Source organism: Ascaphus truei, chromosome 5 (assembly GCF_040206685.1).
Source record: "Ascaphus truei isolate aAscTru1 chromosome 5, aAscTru1.hap1, whole genome shotgun sequence".
NCBI lineage: Eukaryota > Metazoa > Chordata > Amphibia > Anura > Ascaphidae > Ascaphus > Ascaphus truei.
In genome coordinates this window covers 42573344-42591312 of record NC_134487.1, presented here as the reverse complement: position 1 = coordinate 42591312, position 17969 = coordinate 42573344, and the positions used below count along the sequence as shown (strand labels likewise).

At 45.7% G+C, this 17969-nt stretch overlaps 1 protein-coding gene across 1 annotated transcript in view; it reads right to left on the bottom strand.

Annotated features, from left to right (window-relative positions):
- The window catches only part of SLC2A13 (solute carrier family 2 member 13), a 467906-nt gene that overhangs the window by 388473 nt on the left and 61464 nt on the right, over positions 1 to 17969 (bottom strand). The window contains exon 2 of the mRNA XM_075599766.1: positions 17597 to 17756. Coding sequence (XP_075455881.1) covers positions 17597 to 17756 — 160 coding nt within the window. The remainder of the gene's footprint in view (positions 1 to 17596; positions 17757 to 17969) is intronic.

Here is a 17969-nt window from a genome sequence, read left to right as displayed (position 1 = left end):
TGGGAGTGTGTGTGTGTATATATGTGGGAGTGTGTGTGTGTATATATGTGGGAGTGTGTGTGTGTATATATGTGGGAGTGTGTGTGTGTGTATATATGTGGGAGTGTGTGTGTGTGTATATATGGGGGAGTGTGTGTGTGTGTGTATATATGGGGGTGTGTGTGTGTGTATATATGTGGGAGTGTGTGTGTGTGTGTGTATATATGTGGGAGTGTGTGTGTGTATATATGTGGGAGTGTGTGTATATATGTGGGAGTGTGTGTATATATGTGGGAGTGTGTGTATATATGTGGGAGTGTGTGTATATATGTGGGAGTGTGTGTATATATGGGAGCGTGTGTATATATGGGAGCGTGTGTATATATGTGGGAGTGTGTGTATATATGGGAGTGTGTGTATATATGGGTGTGTGTGTGTGTATATATATATGGGAGAATGTGTATGTGTGTATGGGAGTATGTGTGTGACACCAGAGGTACCACCCCCCCCAATCAGTCACCTGCCCCGGTCAGTCAGTCACCCCTGCCCCGGTCAGTCAGTCACCCCTGCCCCGGTCAGTCAGTCACCCCTGTCCCGGTCAGTCAGTCACCCCTGCCCCGGTCAGTCAGTCACCCCTGCCCCCCTCTCTCTGGTCTCCCCCCGTCTCCCCTCTCTGGTCTCCCCCCGTCTCCCCTCTTTCTGGTCTCCCCCCGTCTCCCCTCTCTCTGGTCTCCCCCCGTCTCCCCTCTCTCTGGTCTCCCCCCGTCTCCCCTCTCTCTGGTCTCCCCCCGTCTCCCCTCTCTCTGGTCTCCCCCGTCTTCCCCCTCTCTCTGGTCTCCCCCCTCTCTCTGGTCTCCCCCGTCTCCCCCCTCTCTGGTCTCCCCCCCTCTCTCTGGTCTCCCCCCTCTCTCTGGTCTCCCCTCTCTCTGGTCTCCCGCCCTCTCTCTGGTCTCCCCCCTCTCTGGTCTCCCCCCTCTCTCTGGTCTCCCCCCTCTCTGGTCTCTGGTCTCCCCCCTCTCTGGTCTCTGGTCTCCCCCGTCTCCCCCTCTCTGGTCTCCCCCCTCTCTCTGGTCTCCCCTCTCTGGTCTCCCCCCTCTCTCTGGTCTCCCCCCTCTCTGGTCTCTGGTCTCCCCCCCTTGCTTTCTGGTCTCCCCCCCTCTCTGGTCTCACCCCTCTCTCTGGTCTCACCCCTCTCTCTGGTCTCCCCCCTCTCTCTGGTCTCCCCCCTCTCTGGTCTCTGGTCTCCCCCGTCTCCCCCTCTCTGGTCTCCCCCCTCTCTCTGGTCTCCCCTCTCTGGTCTCCCCCCTCTCTCTGGTCTCCCCCCTCTCTGGTCTCTGGTCTCCCCCCCTCTCTGGTCTCACCCCTCTCTCTGGTCTCACCCCTCTCTCTGGTCTCACCCCTCTCTCTGGTCTCACCCCTCTCTCTGGTCTCACCCCTCTCTCTGGTCTCACCCCTCTCTCTGGTCTCACCCCTCTCTCTGGTCTCACCCCTCTCTCTGGTCTCACCCCTCTCTCTGGTCTCACCCCTCTCTCTGGTCTCCCCCCTCTCTCTGGTCTCCCCCCTCTCTGGTCTCCCCCCTCTCTGGTCTCCCCCCTCTCTGGTCTCCCCCCTCTGGTCTCCCCCCTCTCTCTGGTCTCCCCCCTCTCTGGTCTCCCCCCTCTCTGGTCTCTGGTCTCCCCCCTCCCTCCCTCTCTCCCTCTCTCCCTCCCTTCCTCTCCCTCCCTCTCTTCCTCTCCCTCCCTCTCTTCCTCTCCCTCCCTCTCTTCCTCTCCCTCCCTCTCTTCCTCTCCCTCCCTCTCTTCCTCTCCCTCCCTCTCTTCCTCTCCCTCCCCTTCTCTGTATCTGGATATCTTATTTACCCTATATATCTTAACTGTCCTATACTACACCAAAATAACTTATACTTTATGTGTGTATGTGTGTGTGTATATATGTGGGAGTGTGTGTGTGTGTATATATGTGGGAGTGTGTGTGTGTGTATATATGTGGGAGTGTGTGTGTGTATATATGTGGGTGTGTGTGTGTGTATATATGGGGGAGTGTGTGTGTGTGTGTGTGTGTGTGTGTGTGTGTGTGTGTGTGTGTGTGTGTGTGTGTGTGTGTGTGTGTGTGTGTGTGTGTGTGTGTGTGTGTGTGTGTATATATGGGGGAGTGTGTGTATATATATATATATGGGGGAGTGTGTGTATATATATATGTGGGAGTGTGTGTATATATGTGGGAGTGTGTGTATATATGTGGGAGTGTGTGTATATATGTGGGAGTGTGTGTATATATGTGGGAGTGTGTGTATATATGTGGGAGTGTGTGTATATATGTGGGAGTGTGTGTATATGTGGGAGCGTGTGTATATATGGGAGCGTGTGTGTATATATATATGGGAGTGTGTGTATATATGGGTGTGTGTGTGTATATATATGGGAGAATGTGTATGTGTGTATGGGAGTATGTGTGTGACACCAGAGGTACCCCCCCCCCCAATCAGTCACCTGCCCCGGTCAGTCAGTCACCCCTGCCCCGGTCAGTCAATCACCCCTGCCCCGGTCAGTCAGTCACCCCTGCCCCGGTCAGTCAGTCACCCCTGTCCCGGTCAGTCAGTCACCCCTGCCCCGGTCAGTCAGTCACCCCTGCCCCCCTCTCTCTGGTCTCCCCCCGTCTCCCCTCTCTCTGGTCTCCCCCCGTCTCCCCTCTCTCTGGTCTCCTCCCGTCTCCCCTCTTTCTGGTCTCCCCCCGTCTCCCTTCTTTCTGGTCTCCCCCCGTCTCCCCTCTTTCTGGTCTCCCCCCGTCTCCCCTCTTTCTGGTCTCCCCCCGTCTCCCCTCTCTCTGGTCTCCCCTCTCTCTGGTCTCCCCCGTCTCCCCTCTCTCTGGTCTCCCCCCTCTCTCTGGTCTCCCCCGTCTCCCCTCTCTCTGGTCTCCCCCCTCTCTCTGGTCTCCCCTCTCTCTGGTCTCCCCCGTCCCCCTCTCTCTGGTCTCCCCCGTCTCCCCCCTCTCTGGTCTCCCCCCTCTCTCTGGTCTCCCCCCTCTCTCTGGTCTCCCCCCTCTCTCTGGTCTCCCCTCTCTCTGGTCTCCCCCCTCCCCCTCTCCCTCACTTCCTTCCTCTCCCTCCCTCTCCCTCTCCCTCCCTTCCTCTCCCTCCCTCTCCCTCCCTCTCCCTCCCTCCCTTCCTCTCCCTCCCTTCCTCTCCCTCCCTCCCTTCCTCTCCCTCCCTCTCTTCCTCTCCCTCCCTCTCTTCCTCTCCTCCCTCTCTTCCTCTCCCTCCCTCTCTTCCTCTCCCTCCCTCTCTTCCTCTCTTCCCCTCCCTCTCTTCCTCTCTTCCCCTCCCTCCCTCTCTTCCTCCCTCTCTTCCTCTCTCTCCCCCCTCTCTGTATCTGGATATCTTATTTACCCTATATATCTTAACTGTCCTATACTACACCAAAATAACTTATACTGCTTTCTTCCAGATCTGACTCAAGCTTCACACGGAAGACATCGGAATCCCCCCTAACCCAGAAGACAGGTAGGGAACACATCCCCTCCATCTTATAACATTGCGGGAATGAGGTACCTGGACATTGAGGGACTGCGGATCAGGTAAGATCCCAGGCGGGATTGCTGCTTTAGATATTGTGAAGCGGGGACGTCCAGACACTGGTTAAGGGGTTCAGGAAACTAGTCATTCACCTGTGGCTTTTTTTAAAAACATAGTTTTTTAAAACATAGAAGTGGAATATTCTGCAATGGCCGAGCCAATCACCTGATCTCAACACTATCAAGCATGCATTTCACTTGCTGAAGACAAAACTTAAGGCAGAAAGACCCACGAACAAACAACAACTGAAGATAGCTGCAGTGAAGGCCTGGCAAAGCATCACCAAGGAGGAACCCCAGCGTTTGGTGATGTCCATGCGTTCCAGACTTCAAGCAGTCATTGCCTGCAAAGGATTCTCGACAAAGTATTAAAAATGAACATTTTATTTATGATTGTGTTAATTTGTCCAATTACATTTGAGCCCCTAAAATAACGGGACTGTGTATGAAAATGGTTGCAATTCCTAATCGTTTCATACAATATTTTTGTTCAACCCCTTGAATTAAAGCTGAAAGTCTGCACTTTTATTGCATCTCGGTTGTTTCATTTCAAATCCATTGTGGTGGCGTAAAGAGCCAAAATTATGAAAATTGTGTCAGTGTCCAATTATTTCTGGACCTAACTGTAGTTTTTTTTTTTTTAATAAATGCTGTGCTTGGATTGCTCCTTTAAATATCCCATATATGGGAACCATTCCATTTTGAGAAAAGCTTTATCCACAAATCATAAAGCAAATTATAGTCATTTAATTGTATTGCCCTTTTATTTTTTAAAGAGCCTAACACAGGAGGGAATTTTTGTTTCAAGGACCACAACACCGTTTGTTTATAAATGCAACATTAATAGAGGAAGAAAGATCCTAGTTCTATCTGCTGGCACTGAACGACACAGATCACAATAGGTATCTAACAGTATTAAAAGCATTGATGGCAGATCAACCATTCTTTTTTTTTTTTTAAATATTCGCTGTAATAGAAATACTGATCTGATTTTTAGTGTACAATTACAAGCAAGTTCTTGAACTCCACAAACCCCAGCATTATCTTCCTCTGTACAATGAGAAATGAAATTGATGTCCACAGTATGTAATACTGCCACTATGTTGTAAGAAATTGCTTGTATTGAAAGATTTACCACTAAGCAAGGTGAAGCACAGAGTAAAGGTCAAGTTACTTTGCGCTTTAAAATTGGTAATTTATATAAAGAAAGAGGACAGTCTGTCAGTCTGAAAAGAGAGCAAAACATAATTTGCATTCATATAAGGTCACTTGTTCAAGAAAAAGCTCCACTGCAAATATGTTCTTTATGTACTATTGCTTAATTAAAATTTATTGCAGCAATTCCCCATAAAAGCATTATTTTTGACAGCACTGAAACCAGGGGGGGTCCTACGGAATTGAACCGTGCTATTTTTAGCTCCAGCGATTCTCCAGTTCCCGAGATACTTATCGGTGTACAGTGGGTATCGGTGTACTCCTAGGGAAGAGGTGGCCAGCTCCAGTCCTCAAGGGCCATCAACAGGTCAGTCAACGAAGAAGCAGGGATATCCTTAAAACCTGACCTGTTGGTGGCCCTTGAGGACTAGAGTTGGCCACTCCTGCCCTAGTGCATTTAAGGGGCCAGATAATAGGAAGCCACAACAGATGACGTTGCGACTCCTAGTTGGGCCGTGTAAGGTGGAAGATTTAAATAAACGTTTTAATTCCCTTGGAGGGGACTGAAATGCTGGTATCTTCACCTATATGTATCTTGGGAGCCAGGGATGCCTGAAAATTTAAAGCAAGGTACAACTCCAGGGACCCCCCTGGGGGGAAGGGGGGGGGTGATCTATATTATAGTCAAACAGTTTTATTTTTTTTCTTGCGAAGAAATGTAGTTCCTTTTGGAAGGAAGGTGTTAAAGAATTAAAATGATGGTTATAAGGCCATATGCTTTCTGCATGCAAACATTTACCATTCAGTCTCCTGCGTCATCCACATGCTAATGTTATCCTCAATGCAAGACCACACTACCTATGGGAATGTTTGTATACATATCACGTGTGCAAGGGACATGCATTATTGATCTAACTAGTGCTCAGGTAGCTACTGGAGGATGTAGTTAAGTCAGTGAAGTATAAAATGCTTTGAGCTGAATCTTATCTAAACAGTCTTAGCTGCTGTAATTACACAGTTAACCCTTGATAGTTAACATTTCCTGTCCCTATTAAAGTATTCGTAGGGTGATCAGATTTTCAAAATTAAAAACCGGGACACATGAAATAATTAATTATACAACAAATTATATCACTAAAAAAAACTTATTATAATGGTATTTGTCTAATAGCGTCACCATTTATGATATATTATTCATTCTCCCTCCCACGCCATTCTCTCTCTTTTTGTGTTTTCCCCTTTCCGGGCATGCAATCGAGCAGGGATTTCTGGTGCATGCGTTTTAGGGGGGATTTTGCAGAGAAAGTGTTATCAGAATGTGCATACTTGGTAGGGGACGAAAGTTACCGGTTCCCAGTAAATGTATCCGACAATCAGGCTTGATTTGCAGATACATGCCTGCGCATTGTCCCGGCAATATCTCCCCCTGAAAACATAACTGCGACTCACCACTAGGGTACCCTGCTTCAGTACAGCCGGGAAGGAAGATGAGCCATGGTGAAATGTGTTCTAATATATTTAGAAAATGGGTTACCCCAGCTACCATTATGGCTCCCCGGAAACAGTGTAGGCTTTGTGGCTACCCGTCTGTACATAAGGACGGGGTGGGCTATGGAAGACCCCTGTAAAGTATAGCAAAATCCTGACCTGTTTAGGAGCTTTTAAGCTTCCCGGTGCCCTAGAAACTCCAGATTTTGGGAGTGTAAGTTTTAGGTGGGATGTTTGGGCGAAAATGTATTCCTTTTGTTTACAGGAGTTCGGAGGGGCAAGCTACTGGTGGTCCCCTGATTCTCCCCGGCGTGCAGGCACTATTTGTGGGTACGCGGGGTGAATTACATTGGGGCTGCCTAGTATCCCCCAGACTCCTCGTTTTCAAGCCCAGATATCCCCAACGAATTTCCCACACATATATAAGGTTCCCCAAGGTTTATACTTTAATAAAGTATGGTTTATAGGGTGTTATAATGTATGTATAAAAAGCCATGCAGTCAGCCTAAGCATTTGCACAGGAGCCAGGATGTCTATCTAGCCATCTGGGCTCAAAGAAGAACCAGGATGTCCAGAGTTGTCGGGCCATTTGGTAGCAAGTAGGGGATGAGGAATAGACCCAAAAGCCATTTTTGTTCTCTGAGACACGGTGGAGGCTGCCCAGCAGGTGGCCATGAGTAAGATACGGGTTGGCACGCCTCTGACATCAGCCAGATAAGCCCCGCTCTGATTGGCTGGTGGGAAAAGTTCCCATGCTCTGAGTGGTAGGAAGTTAGTGTTCATGTTAGGCATATGACACAGAAGTCTATGTAAGGGACTACCCAATCAGAAATCTCTCTCTTTTCAAACTCACAGGTAATTTTGGGGCTGGTCTAGTGAAGCGTGGGTAGGGCTTCCCAGGGGCATTGAGGTGCCAGGGACTCCTAGCCTAGCTGAGAACTGGATCTGAGGAACAATGTTGCTTGTTCCAGGCTTATTTCAGTGACGTGGAGTGAACCAGGTAAGCATTTTGCTGAAGCATGAACCCTTCACCTAGGAAAATCTAGTTTTCAATCCCCACACCTCAGAAAGTGTGTAGATTTCCTGTATTTTGTGTTTCTGTGTGTTTCCGAGGTCTTATCCAAATAAACCTAATTTTATTTCACAACCTTGTTTTGCCTATTGACTGATCCCTTAAATATAAATGCGTTAAAAGACCTGGTCTACCGTGACAACACCATAAACACAACCACACACACCTTATATGTCCGTCACATACAAATAAACAACCATACACTTTTCACATACACAGACAACGCATTTCCCAGAACCACACTGACCCGCAGACCCTCATTTACTGGAAACTAAAAACACCCTGACCTGCACAACACACATATACAGACCCTGACCTGCAGAATACACACAAACACAGACCCTGACCTGCACAACATTCTCACACACAGACAGACCCTGACCTGCACAACAATCATATACACACACCGACAGATCCTGACCTGCACAACACACACAGACCTAAACAACACAAAGCAGTCATCTTCATCACTGTCTCAATCTATTACTAGAGATAATTTACAGCAAAGGCTGAAGGTTTGAACAAAGAATAGATATAAAACATTCCAGTGCTAAACCAGTATCAAAGTTCCTACTTTTTGACTATTTCACCAGGTTTTAGTCTTCAAGATATATGTTGCAGCAACAAGATACAGCCTTCCCTTTCCAATGCCAATCAAGGCATATTGGATACAACAAACATAGCATGACCCACTGTAAAGACTGCTATGGACTACTGCTGATGGAAACACGTTTCTCCATAAGGACGAAAAGAAATCGAAGAAAAGCTTAGCTTGAATTGCTTACTTAAGGTACTCCAAATACTCAGGTTATTGCCTTATATAAAAAACACAGCGCACAACGCTCATAGTGCATTAAATGATAATTTTAGTAACCAAGGTAAGAAGGTAAGTAATGTGCGTACATTTAAACAAAATTAAACAAGCATTTCAGGGTTATTGTTACCCAAACACCAACGGACGCTCGTGATGGTCTCGTGGCTCTCTCCTTCTCACTCCAAAAACAGCCTCGGTGTAGGGCCTGGATAATCTCCACTCCAGTCACTGGTATGCCAGCCCCTTGCCTCAGGGTAGGTCTTCAGCAGTCTCACGTTTTTAGTAAACAGCAGTCCCGTTTATTGTGCGCAATGCCCGCTACTGCACAGGTCCAGCTGGCAATCGAGCAGCAGAGCGCACGCTGTTTGGCGTCCTGCTCAAACACCTCCTGGTCTGTGACGTCATGCAATCGCGAGAGTTCGCCGCGAGTCTGCAAATCACCGGACCGGTTCTCTGGGAGTGCTGTGTTGTAGGAGGCTCGCAAAGGTCTTACAGTTCTTTAATCCAACGCGTTTCGAGACCACATGGGTCTCTTCATCAGGGAATAAAGGTTAAACACTCTATTAGCACTTAAATACCCCTCGCATGTCACCGATTGGCCCCTCATTGAGGAATTTAGGCCAATCACATGGCAGCGGGGAGGAGTCAAACGCTCCATAGCAACCGAGAATGCATCTTGAAAAAAAGCTAAAATCAACTTTATTAATAAACATTTGAACAGACAAAAACATAAACGGTGTCTCTAAAATAAATAAAGAAAAATTAGTACACACATTATAAATGAACAGCTATAGTGGTGGTATAAATTTATAACCACTAACATAATTAATTTGAAAAAGAAGCACGAACTAAAAACTACGGATATATTATAAAACTTAAAAATCCATTTCTAAAAAAGATAAAATTATTAAAAAAGTATCATATACCAGCTCAAAACACACTAGAGGGATAGTACATATATTTTTGTGTATAGACCCAAATGCATCACCATTAGGTGAGGGTCAGTACATATAATTTTATCTTTTTTAGAAACGGATTTTTAAGTTTTATAATATATCCGTAGTTTTTAGTTCGTGCTTCTTTTTCAAATTAATTATGTTAGTGGTTATAAATTTATACCACCACTAGTATCTGAATGTAGCTGTTCATTTATAATGTGTGTACTAATTTTTCTTTCTTTATTTTAGAGACACCGTTTATGTTTTTGTCTGTTCAAATGTTTATTAATAAAGTTGATTTTAGCTTTTTTTCAAGATGCATTCTCGGTTGCTATGGAGCGTTTGACTCCTCCCCGCTGCCATGTGATTGGCCTAAATTCCTCAATGAGGGGCCAATCGGTGACATGCGAGGGGTATTTAAGTGCTAATAGAGTGTTTAACCTTTATTCCCTGATGAAGAGACCCATGTGGTCTCGAAACGCGTTGGATTAAAGAACTGTAAGACCTTTGCGAGCCTCCTACAACACAGCACTCCCAGAGAACCGGTCCGGTGATTTGCAGACTCGCGGCGAACTCTCGCGATTGCATGACGTCACAGACCAGGAAGTGTTTGAGCAGGACGCCAAACAGCGTGCGCTCTGCTGCTCGATTGCCAGCTGGACCTGTGCAGTAGCGGGCATTGCGCACAATAAACAGGACTGCTGTTTACTAAAAACGTGAGACTGTTGAAGACCTACCCTGAGGCAAGGGGCTGGCATACCAGTGACTGGAGTGGAGATTATCCAGGCCCTACACCGAGGCTGTTTTTGGAGTGAGAAGGAGAGAGCCACGAGACCATCACGAGCGTCCGTTGGTGTTTGGGTAACAATAACCCTGAAATGCTTGTTTAATTTTGTTTAAATGTACGCACATTACTTACCTTCTTACCTTGGTTACTAAAATGATAATTTAATGCACTATGAGCGTTGTGCGCTGTGTTTTTTGTATTTCTGTGTGCTTATAGGGGGGACCAGAGCCATCCCTGGTGTCACAGCTGCAGACGCTCCCTACATTTCCATTTATATTTAAGGTCACCCATTTATTGTATTTTATATCACATTTATCACTTAAAGTATTGTAGTTGCGCACCTTTATTCTGTTCACTTTTTTCACTATTGCCTTATATACAGGTTCACAAAGAAGCCTTTCCCCAGGAGAATGCTAGGATCTAGTAGCCTTGTCTCTCAGTGTTGGGTGAGGGGGGAAAAGAAAGAAAGTACAGAGCTTTAGTCCAAGATTATAGACGGAGGCTGCAGGGCGCGCGCACGACTGTGTGACTAACGTGTAGCTCACCACAAACGAAGAGCGACCGCGGTGCTGAGGCAGGGAATTGAGTAACGCTGACCCACAGCCACGCGGGCACGCCAAGAGTGTAGAGTAGTCGTTCAAGCCAGGTCAGGATTACGGATAGTAGAATAGTAATGGTACTTACCAGGTTCAGGAGTGGAGAGTTGAGGATCGTCGGTGTGCGTAGCCAGGTTCAGGATTGGAGATGACCGCCACGTGGACAGGGAGAGAAGGTCTGGACAGTGTGAGCCTCAAAAGGAGGGAAAAGCAAGAGAGGGAGGAATAGGAAGGGTACGGTAATGGCAGAGAGGAGTAGCCCCACGCCTCCACCCCTGTCATCAGGGCGTGGAGTGTGGGAGAAAGAAAGGCCACCATAAGAAAGGGCAGCTTCCAAAGCAGAGTCAGAAAGCGTGAGCCAGATCTCAGTTATAGCAAATAGGAGCAGAGAGTGAGAGAGAAAGAAGTCATGCACAGAGAGGAGCTTCTTAGAAAGGGAGCGAGCATTCCAAAGGGCACAGGAGAAAGGGAGAGAGGAGGGTGTGTGGCAGGGGATGGGTATGGATGGGCATGTATATTTAAAAAGTATTTGCATATAGCTGTATAGCTATATTTGCCTCTTCTACACCTGTGCAATTACAGTTGTTCAAAACAGCTTTGACTTCCCGCTGTAACGGCTCACGAGTAAAAAGATCAAAGGAAAGAAACATAGCACTATTCCTATTTCTAGAATCCATTTCTTTATAGCACATTATATCTTTCTTTGATTTTAACATTCTATTTTGCGCTGTAACTGCCTATAATGTTCTCTTTATCTTAATATGGATTCAGAGCATCAAGGATAATCAAACAAATCGGGCAAAAGGCTACTGAGAGTCACAGGATGGCAAAACAAAATAAGTAGGTTGTGTTCTGCCATTAGATTATGTGAAATTGTGATCAGTCCCAATGGGATGAATGCTAACGGACTACATTTGCTGTTAAAGCTGCAGATCTAGCTGCCGTTTTTAAAAAAATATATATTTTTTTCCCCCATTTAATATGTGCTCTTTCACGGGATCAAGCACCAGACAGGACAGAGATCAAATAAATGGGTGTTTATTTTTGCCGGAGTCAAAAGACACAACACAATATCACCAACAGAGCTACACTCAGAACATAGGGGCAATCCTAACAGTCCGAAATAGTTTACCCGGTGCATCTTCCCCTCCTGTGGGGGATTGGGAAGTCCAGGCAGCACTGAATGCAAGTTGCAGCAGTGTCACTTTAAATATCCCGCGCAGAATAGCAGGCAGCCTCGGATTTGGGTGTGTGCGGCACTACCTCAGAGTACCCCATTTAATCCATCTATACACCAATTCAGGAATGATCTGTGGAACCGAGATCGGCCGCCTCTTTTCTAGATTCCTGCCTCCATAGGAAATCATAGAGAATGGGTGGTGACCAAACTAAGCGTGGATGCTGCGCGTGGGATCACAGCGCGAGGGCTCGTCTGTGTTGGCCAATCTGGCTGCGGGTGTGATAAGGCAGAGGTAAGGAGGGCAGGAATTACACACCAGCCAATGGGAACAGTGTCTACCTGCCCATGTTGTCAATGCTGACTTGCGATCTCTTGACGAGATAGGTGCCTCTCTGTCTGGGGCAGACAATGGCTCCCAGATAGGAGGCCAGCCAATTCCCAATCTCCTTTGTCCTCAACTATATATAATATATATATATGTGTGTATATATATATATATGCATATGCAGAGGTATCAGTACCGTATTAGCCGAGCTTTAATAATCAAAAATAAATAGATGATACCGTGCTGTGGCTAACGGAATGCTTTTATTCTTGCGAGCTTTCTAGATACACTGATCTCTTCTTCCGGCGATGTTACAATGAATGAAGCTAAAAAGGGGTTTAAACTTAAAAACAGTGCATACTGGAATGTGATCTGTGATGGAAGACAATCCCTCCCCCGTGCAGTTTTATGGCTAGAGGTGATAAAATCACCCTGAACTTCAGTGATGAGAGAGTATGTTGTGTGTGTGTGTGTGTATGTGAATATAAATAGGTTAAGAGCCCACAGTGTACACAGTGCTTTACAAAATGTGTGTGTGGAGTGGGGGTGTGTATCAATGTTGTGGGTAGGTGTGGAAGTGTAAGAGGCTGTGGCATAACTACAACAGTGTGTGGAAACTATGTGGTCCCTATTGATATATAGGGATGGAATTACATGGAGTGTATGTGTAAGAGTACACATATATATATGTAGCCCCGGTAAGAAATGGGGGCTATATATCTTTCTCCTACTGGTGTAAGTCCTGTTAAGGGCAGGCCGCCAGTAGTTATCATGGGTTTTTCCCCGCTTCAAGCCCTGCCTTGAGTGATAGAGGCAGGCCCCTGACTCTCTATGCAGGCCTGAGACAGAGGGGAGGTCCTGCTGACATCAGGAGGGGTGGGGCTGTCTAAAGTTAGTTCTGCTTGTTCCTGTAAGTGACAAGTAGTTCTGTCCTGGGAGCAGAGAGTGCTGGTGTGTCTGATCGGAGAGGCCATGGTTAGAGTGACACCTGTGATTGGAGAGGAGGCAGAAGACCAGCCTGTTTAGAGCTGATAAAACTAAGTGGACCAATGCCCCTCCCCCTACTCAAGGGGTGAGGGGGGAATCTTTTGGAATCTATTGGAACCCCATACAGCCCATCCTGCAGGGATACAGCTTGGAGGAAAAGGAGAGGAGGTCGACATCCTGTACACTGCATATGAACTGCTGCTGTGCATGAACTGCTGCTGTGTGCTGTTGTAAGGACAATAAAGAGACATTGCTGTTTTATACAAAAAAGACTGTGTGTGAGATTGGAATCTCTCGCCCTGGGACCAGGGCTTCTCTGGGAGGATTCCAGCCTATTCCCTAGGTTTTCGCCAGAGATGGAGGCGCTGCACCACCACCACTAAAGATGAAGGCATATACCCCAGAAGCCTGTCCGTTATCCCCAATACCAACGCGGGAGACTCAGGCCCTCCTGTTGCTCACAGGTATGCACCACCAACATACATGTAGCCAGCCCACACTACACCCTAGAGGTCCAGTCTGCGACCGGGGGGTGGGGGGGGAGGGGGGAACATGGGTTACATATATATATGGGGTTGAGGACAAAGAAGATTGTCCATGTAAGGAGCATGCCGCTGGCGAAGGGATTGGCCATACAAATGTGAAAAACGGACAGTGAATCCCTGCGCTTCTCCCTTTGGGATAGCAATAAATGGGGAATACATACACATTTATTTTACAATATATATATATATATTAGGGGGTAGGGGGTCCCAGCGAGAAGGGCTCAAATACACGATATTGTTCCTACAAATATATCAGTACGACTGAGCACAGTACCCGTCAATAAAAAATACCTCCATATTGTGAAAGTAAAATTGTTCCTGAGGAGTCTTGTGAAAATCAATTCCCTAAACACATGTTGCATATACATTTACGTTGTATTTGAACTGTTGTACTTATCTGTCATAAAATGACGCAATGTACTTGGTCACCTTTGTATGACAGTTCAAGATGACTCATACCCAAATACCTCTGGTTTTCTACTTTAAGAAAATATAAGTTGTGTCTGGCTGCATCATTGGTTAGTTACTGTCATTATACGAGAAAATAGCAGTGTGTCAATCTGTATAATGCTACTTTGGGACCTACCACCCTGTTCTTATGTAAAAAAAAAAAAAAAAGACATTAAATTAACAAAAATCAAACGTATTAAAAGTTATATTGTCTTAAAGAAGACAAAATGTGTACAATATGGCCCATGCAAACAAAATGTAGATGTTAATGGGCTATATAATGATGTACCATACCCCACCCTCGTAAAGCTGCTACTCCTGATGAAGCAGATAAGACCTCTTGAGCTCAGGCTTCTACACAGTGAATAGTCCGGGGATCTGTAGTGCATTACCACCAGAGGGGCACGCTGCCGCCGGGAGAGAAGTGCTCCTGCATTTGATGGAACAAGCTGCTACGTAATGCTATGTAATACTCACATACATGATCGGTTAGCCAGAAACTGGGAGAGAGGACTACAGTGATGTGCTTTTATTAAACATTACAACTGGGAGTGCATAAATTTTTTTATATATATTTCTAAAATGAGTAACAAATACTACACCGTAGGTGGTTTTTGGGTTGCTTTCTTCTATTTTATATATGTAGCCCACCCTTTGGGGACTACTATTTCAGTTATGGGGTTAGCAGTCTTAATGGGTTGACTGTGCGGGCTCACTCAGGTTACTCCCCTCCTCATCATGTGATGTAGGATGACTATGAAGAAGGGATAGCCACTCTCACAGTATTGTTACCCATGATGTCACTACAGGGAGTATAGAGGGCATATGTAGCTCCACCCTATGTTCTAGAAGCAGGTTCAGAGTTCTGACTGGGGTCCTCACCGTGAGTCTTGTAAATAGGTTTATGTGTATTAAGATGTGTCCTGTCATTGGTTATTTTTAGTTAGGAACATGCCCATTAATTAAGCGCCAATAGGAAAGGCCTTTAATTGTTCTCGCTATTGAAAAGGAGGAATAATAATAATAATAATAGCATGTTCTTGTATAGTGCTGCTAGTTTTACGTAGCGTTTTACAGAGACATTTTGCAGGCACAAGTCCCTGCCCCGTGGAGCTTACAATCTATGTTTTTGGTGCCTGAGGCACAGGGAGATAAAGTGATTTGCCCAAGGGCACAAGGAGCCGACACCAGGAATTGAACCGAGTTCCCCTGCTTCACACTCAGTGCCAGTGTTTTTACTCACTGAGCCGCTCCTTCTCCCATTCATTTCTTCAATTGAGGAAGCAAACTTTTGGTAAGGAGTCCTCTGCATAGTAACTCCGGAGTATGTTTGAACCGGCCCAACCATAAGGTTCCTTGTGCATTCCTAATCAAATAGGTATGGAGAAAGTATGCAGTACACAGGAGCTGGGTTTCTAAATGAGGAGCCTAAAGTGTATACCATAAGGGCCTGCTCGACAAGTGGTGGAGCATTACTAATCCCATGCAAGAGACTGACAATGTATCCTTTACTATGGGTAACAAGTTTAAGGACCTCCCCAGGGTAGGAGTGAGTGCAACAAGAGAATGAAGTTTAGAATTATATAGTTTGCCATGAGTTTCTGTCAAGTAATCAGTATGTCAATGTCTGTGAAGCATTACTGATGGCTGTCAAATAAAGCACCTTTTTGTTTATAAAAGTTCCTGGCGACCATCCTTATTATATTCAAGCATCCACGCCCAGCCTGCACTTAGGCTGCGTCCATAGATGGACCAGCCGTGCTGAAGCGTGCGGACGCTCCGCGCTGAGCCCCTGCATCCTCAATGAGGATGCCTTGAGAGGGGGCTCACGCGAGCGTCCGCAGGCGTGCTCAGGCTTTGGAGTTTTCAGCCGAGTGCCAAGCTGTTTTTCAGCGCGCTGTCGGCTGAAAACCTCCAATCACTGCACAGCAGCGTCAACGTCACGGCGCCGTGACGTCGGCGCCGTGACATTGACGTCAGTGCGTCGCGGGCGATTGGCCCAGCAACGTCACTGCCCCGCTTCCAACCACCTCCCCCCGGCTCCCTTCGCGCATGCTGGCTCGCCTGCAAGTCCATGCAATCGCGCTGACTGAAGCAGGCGAGCCTCAGCGTTAGCGCGCCTCCGCTCTCCCCACACCTCTATGGCCCGGGCCTTACCCAGCACCCTGCAGAGGCCAAGAGTCTAAGCACTGCCAATGTATATAGACAATCTGAAGTGACCTCCTTTTGAGCCGGATAAGGAGAGTTACTGCACCGACACACTTTATTCGAGCAAATACCCAGTATGTACCTGGCAGATACCTGGAATGCGCCGCTCCTCACCTCTGACAAGCCCCGTTGCGTTTGCCTTCCCAGCCTGGGTTCATGCCTGGCTGACGGGCGGCTGATCTGTTAAATGATAATGATTAGGATTTAATAGGCTGCAATGCTTCGCGTGCCTACCAGATGGCATAAATTCATGAATTGTAATGCAGTATATATATATATACTGTGCAGTATTGCAGCCAGCGGGAATAAAATGCTTCAATCCCTGCATGGAAAATACCTCAATGCACTCGGGCAGAAAACAGTCACAAACCTCAATACACCCGGGTATACCCGAATTCGTGGGACTAGCCAAGCTCGAATAAATTGTGTCGCCAGTGTATATACAGAAATACATTTTTTTTTCCCCATTATTTTATACAGATGCAAGTTAATACTCTTAAACCAAATTTTGTCACATTGGATGTAGCATTGAGTATTTCTGTCTTTTGTCTTAAACCAAATGCTCTATTGACAGAGAATGTGATAACACTAATCCTCAGTATTAAGCTATTAGGAAATATGATTTACAAAGAAAAATTACATATAAATAGTTCACACCTTAAATGTAACTTTTTTAAAAATGTGTATTTAAAAGTAACTCCTTGATAATAAAGTGTGATTGAATACAGAAAAAAAATATTTGCAATTTCGTTATTGCAGCAGACAAATATTCACAATTATTAGTATGAGTAGTTAAGAATTAAGTTGCCTTAACAGCCATTTCTGGTCTCCAAAGGACAAAAAAAAGATCACAGCACAAAAAATAGTGAATTGCCTATTTACCACTACACCGCACTGACTTGCCTCTTTAAAACAGTTTGAGGTAGGAAACAAAACAAATATTCCCTTTATCACTGCTTCACAATGTTACTGTTTTAACATGTTTCTAATCTGGGATTTTTTTTGTGATGCTGCGTGACGGTACAGTGTGCCGGCACCTACATGCACCTTTTTCTATGACCTTCTCCTCATATACGGCATCTTCTTTTTGTGAGACGTGTCAAATGATGCCGTGTTGCCATGACAACGTAATGCCGCTGTGACATCGCTAGAGGAAATGAGGAGCAGATAAGAGGCTCCACACTTTCACCGTGTACTGGCACCTATTTTCTTATTTTAAAAAAAAGCACTGTTCCAAATACTTATATACAGCTCAACCGCCATATAACACTGTGTTTGGGTTGTACAATAAAGTATTTAAGATACCAATAATTGTGTTGTCAAGTATTCATAAATACGAAAATTGGGAGCCACACTTGCATCACGTTATAAGCGGATTCGCATTGTAATGGATCGCGTTATAACGGGGTTGAGCTGTACCTATAACTAAAATGACAAAGCTTCTTAAATACAGTATTAGAGAGAATTATTAACCTGGTGTGAAATTCTATTGCATTACGAACCTCCAGCCATCTCTTGGAAGATAACTAAAAGCGCCATCCACAACTGCTGCGAAGAACTGCCCTCCTGTGATGAAGAGCGTATTAATGGTAACCAATCTTCCTCTCAAGTGAGATGGTGCAGCTTCTGCAATGTACACTGGGACAGTCATGGAAGCAATACCTAGTGAAAAAATAAACAAAACATTAAAGGTTTATGGTTTACGACACAGAATATTATTTCCATATCAGTGTCTGAATGTATTTACCAGATTTAAGTTTAAAACCCCAGTGCTAAATTCTTGAACATTTTGTCTTTTTTTAAGGAGGGAATTTCAACAGCATATCTCGGACTCCCAAATAAACATTTAAAAAACTGAAAATAATATAGTAAATT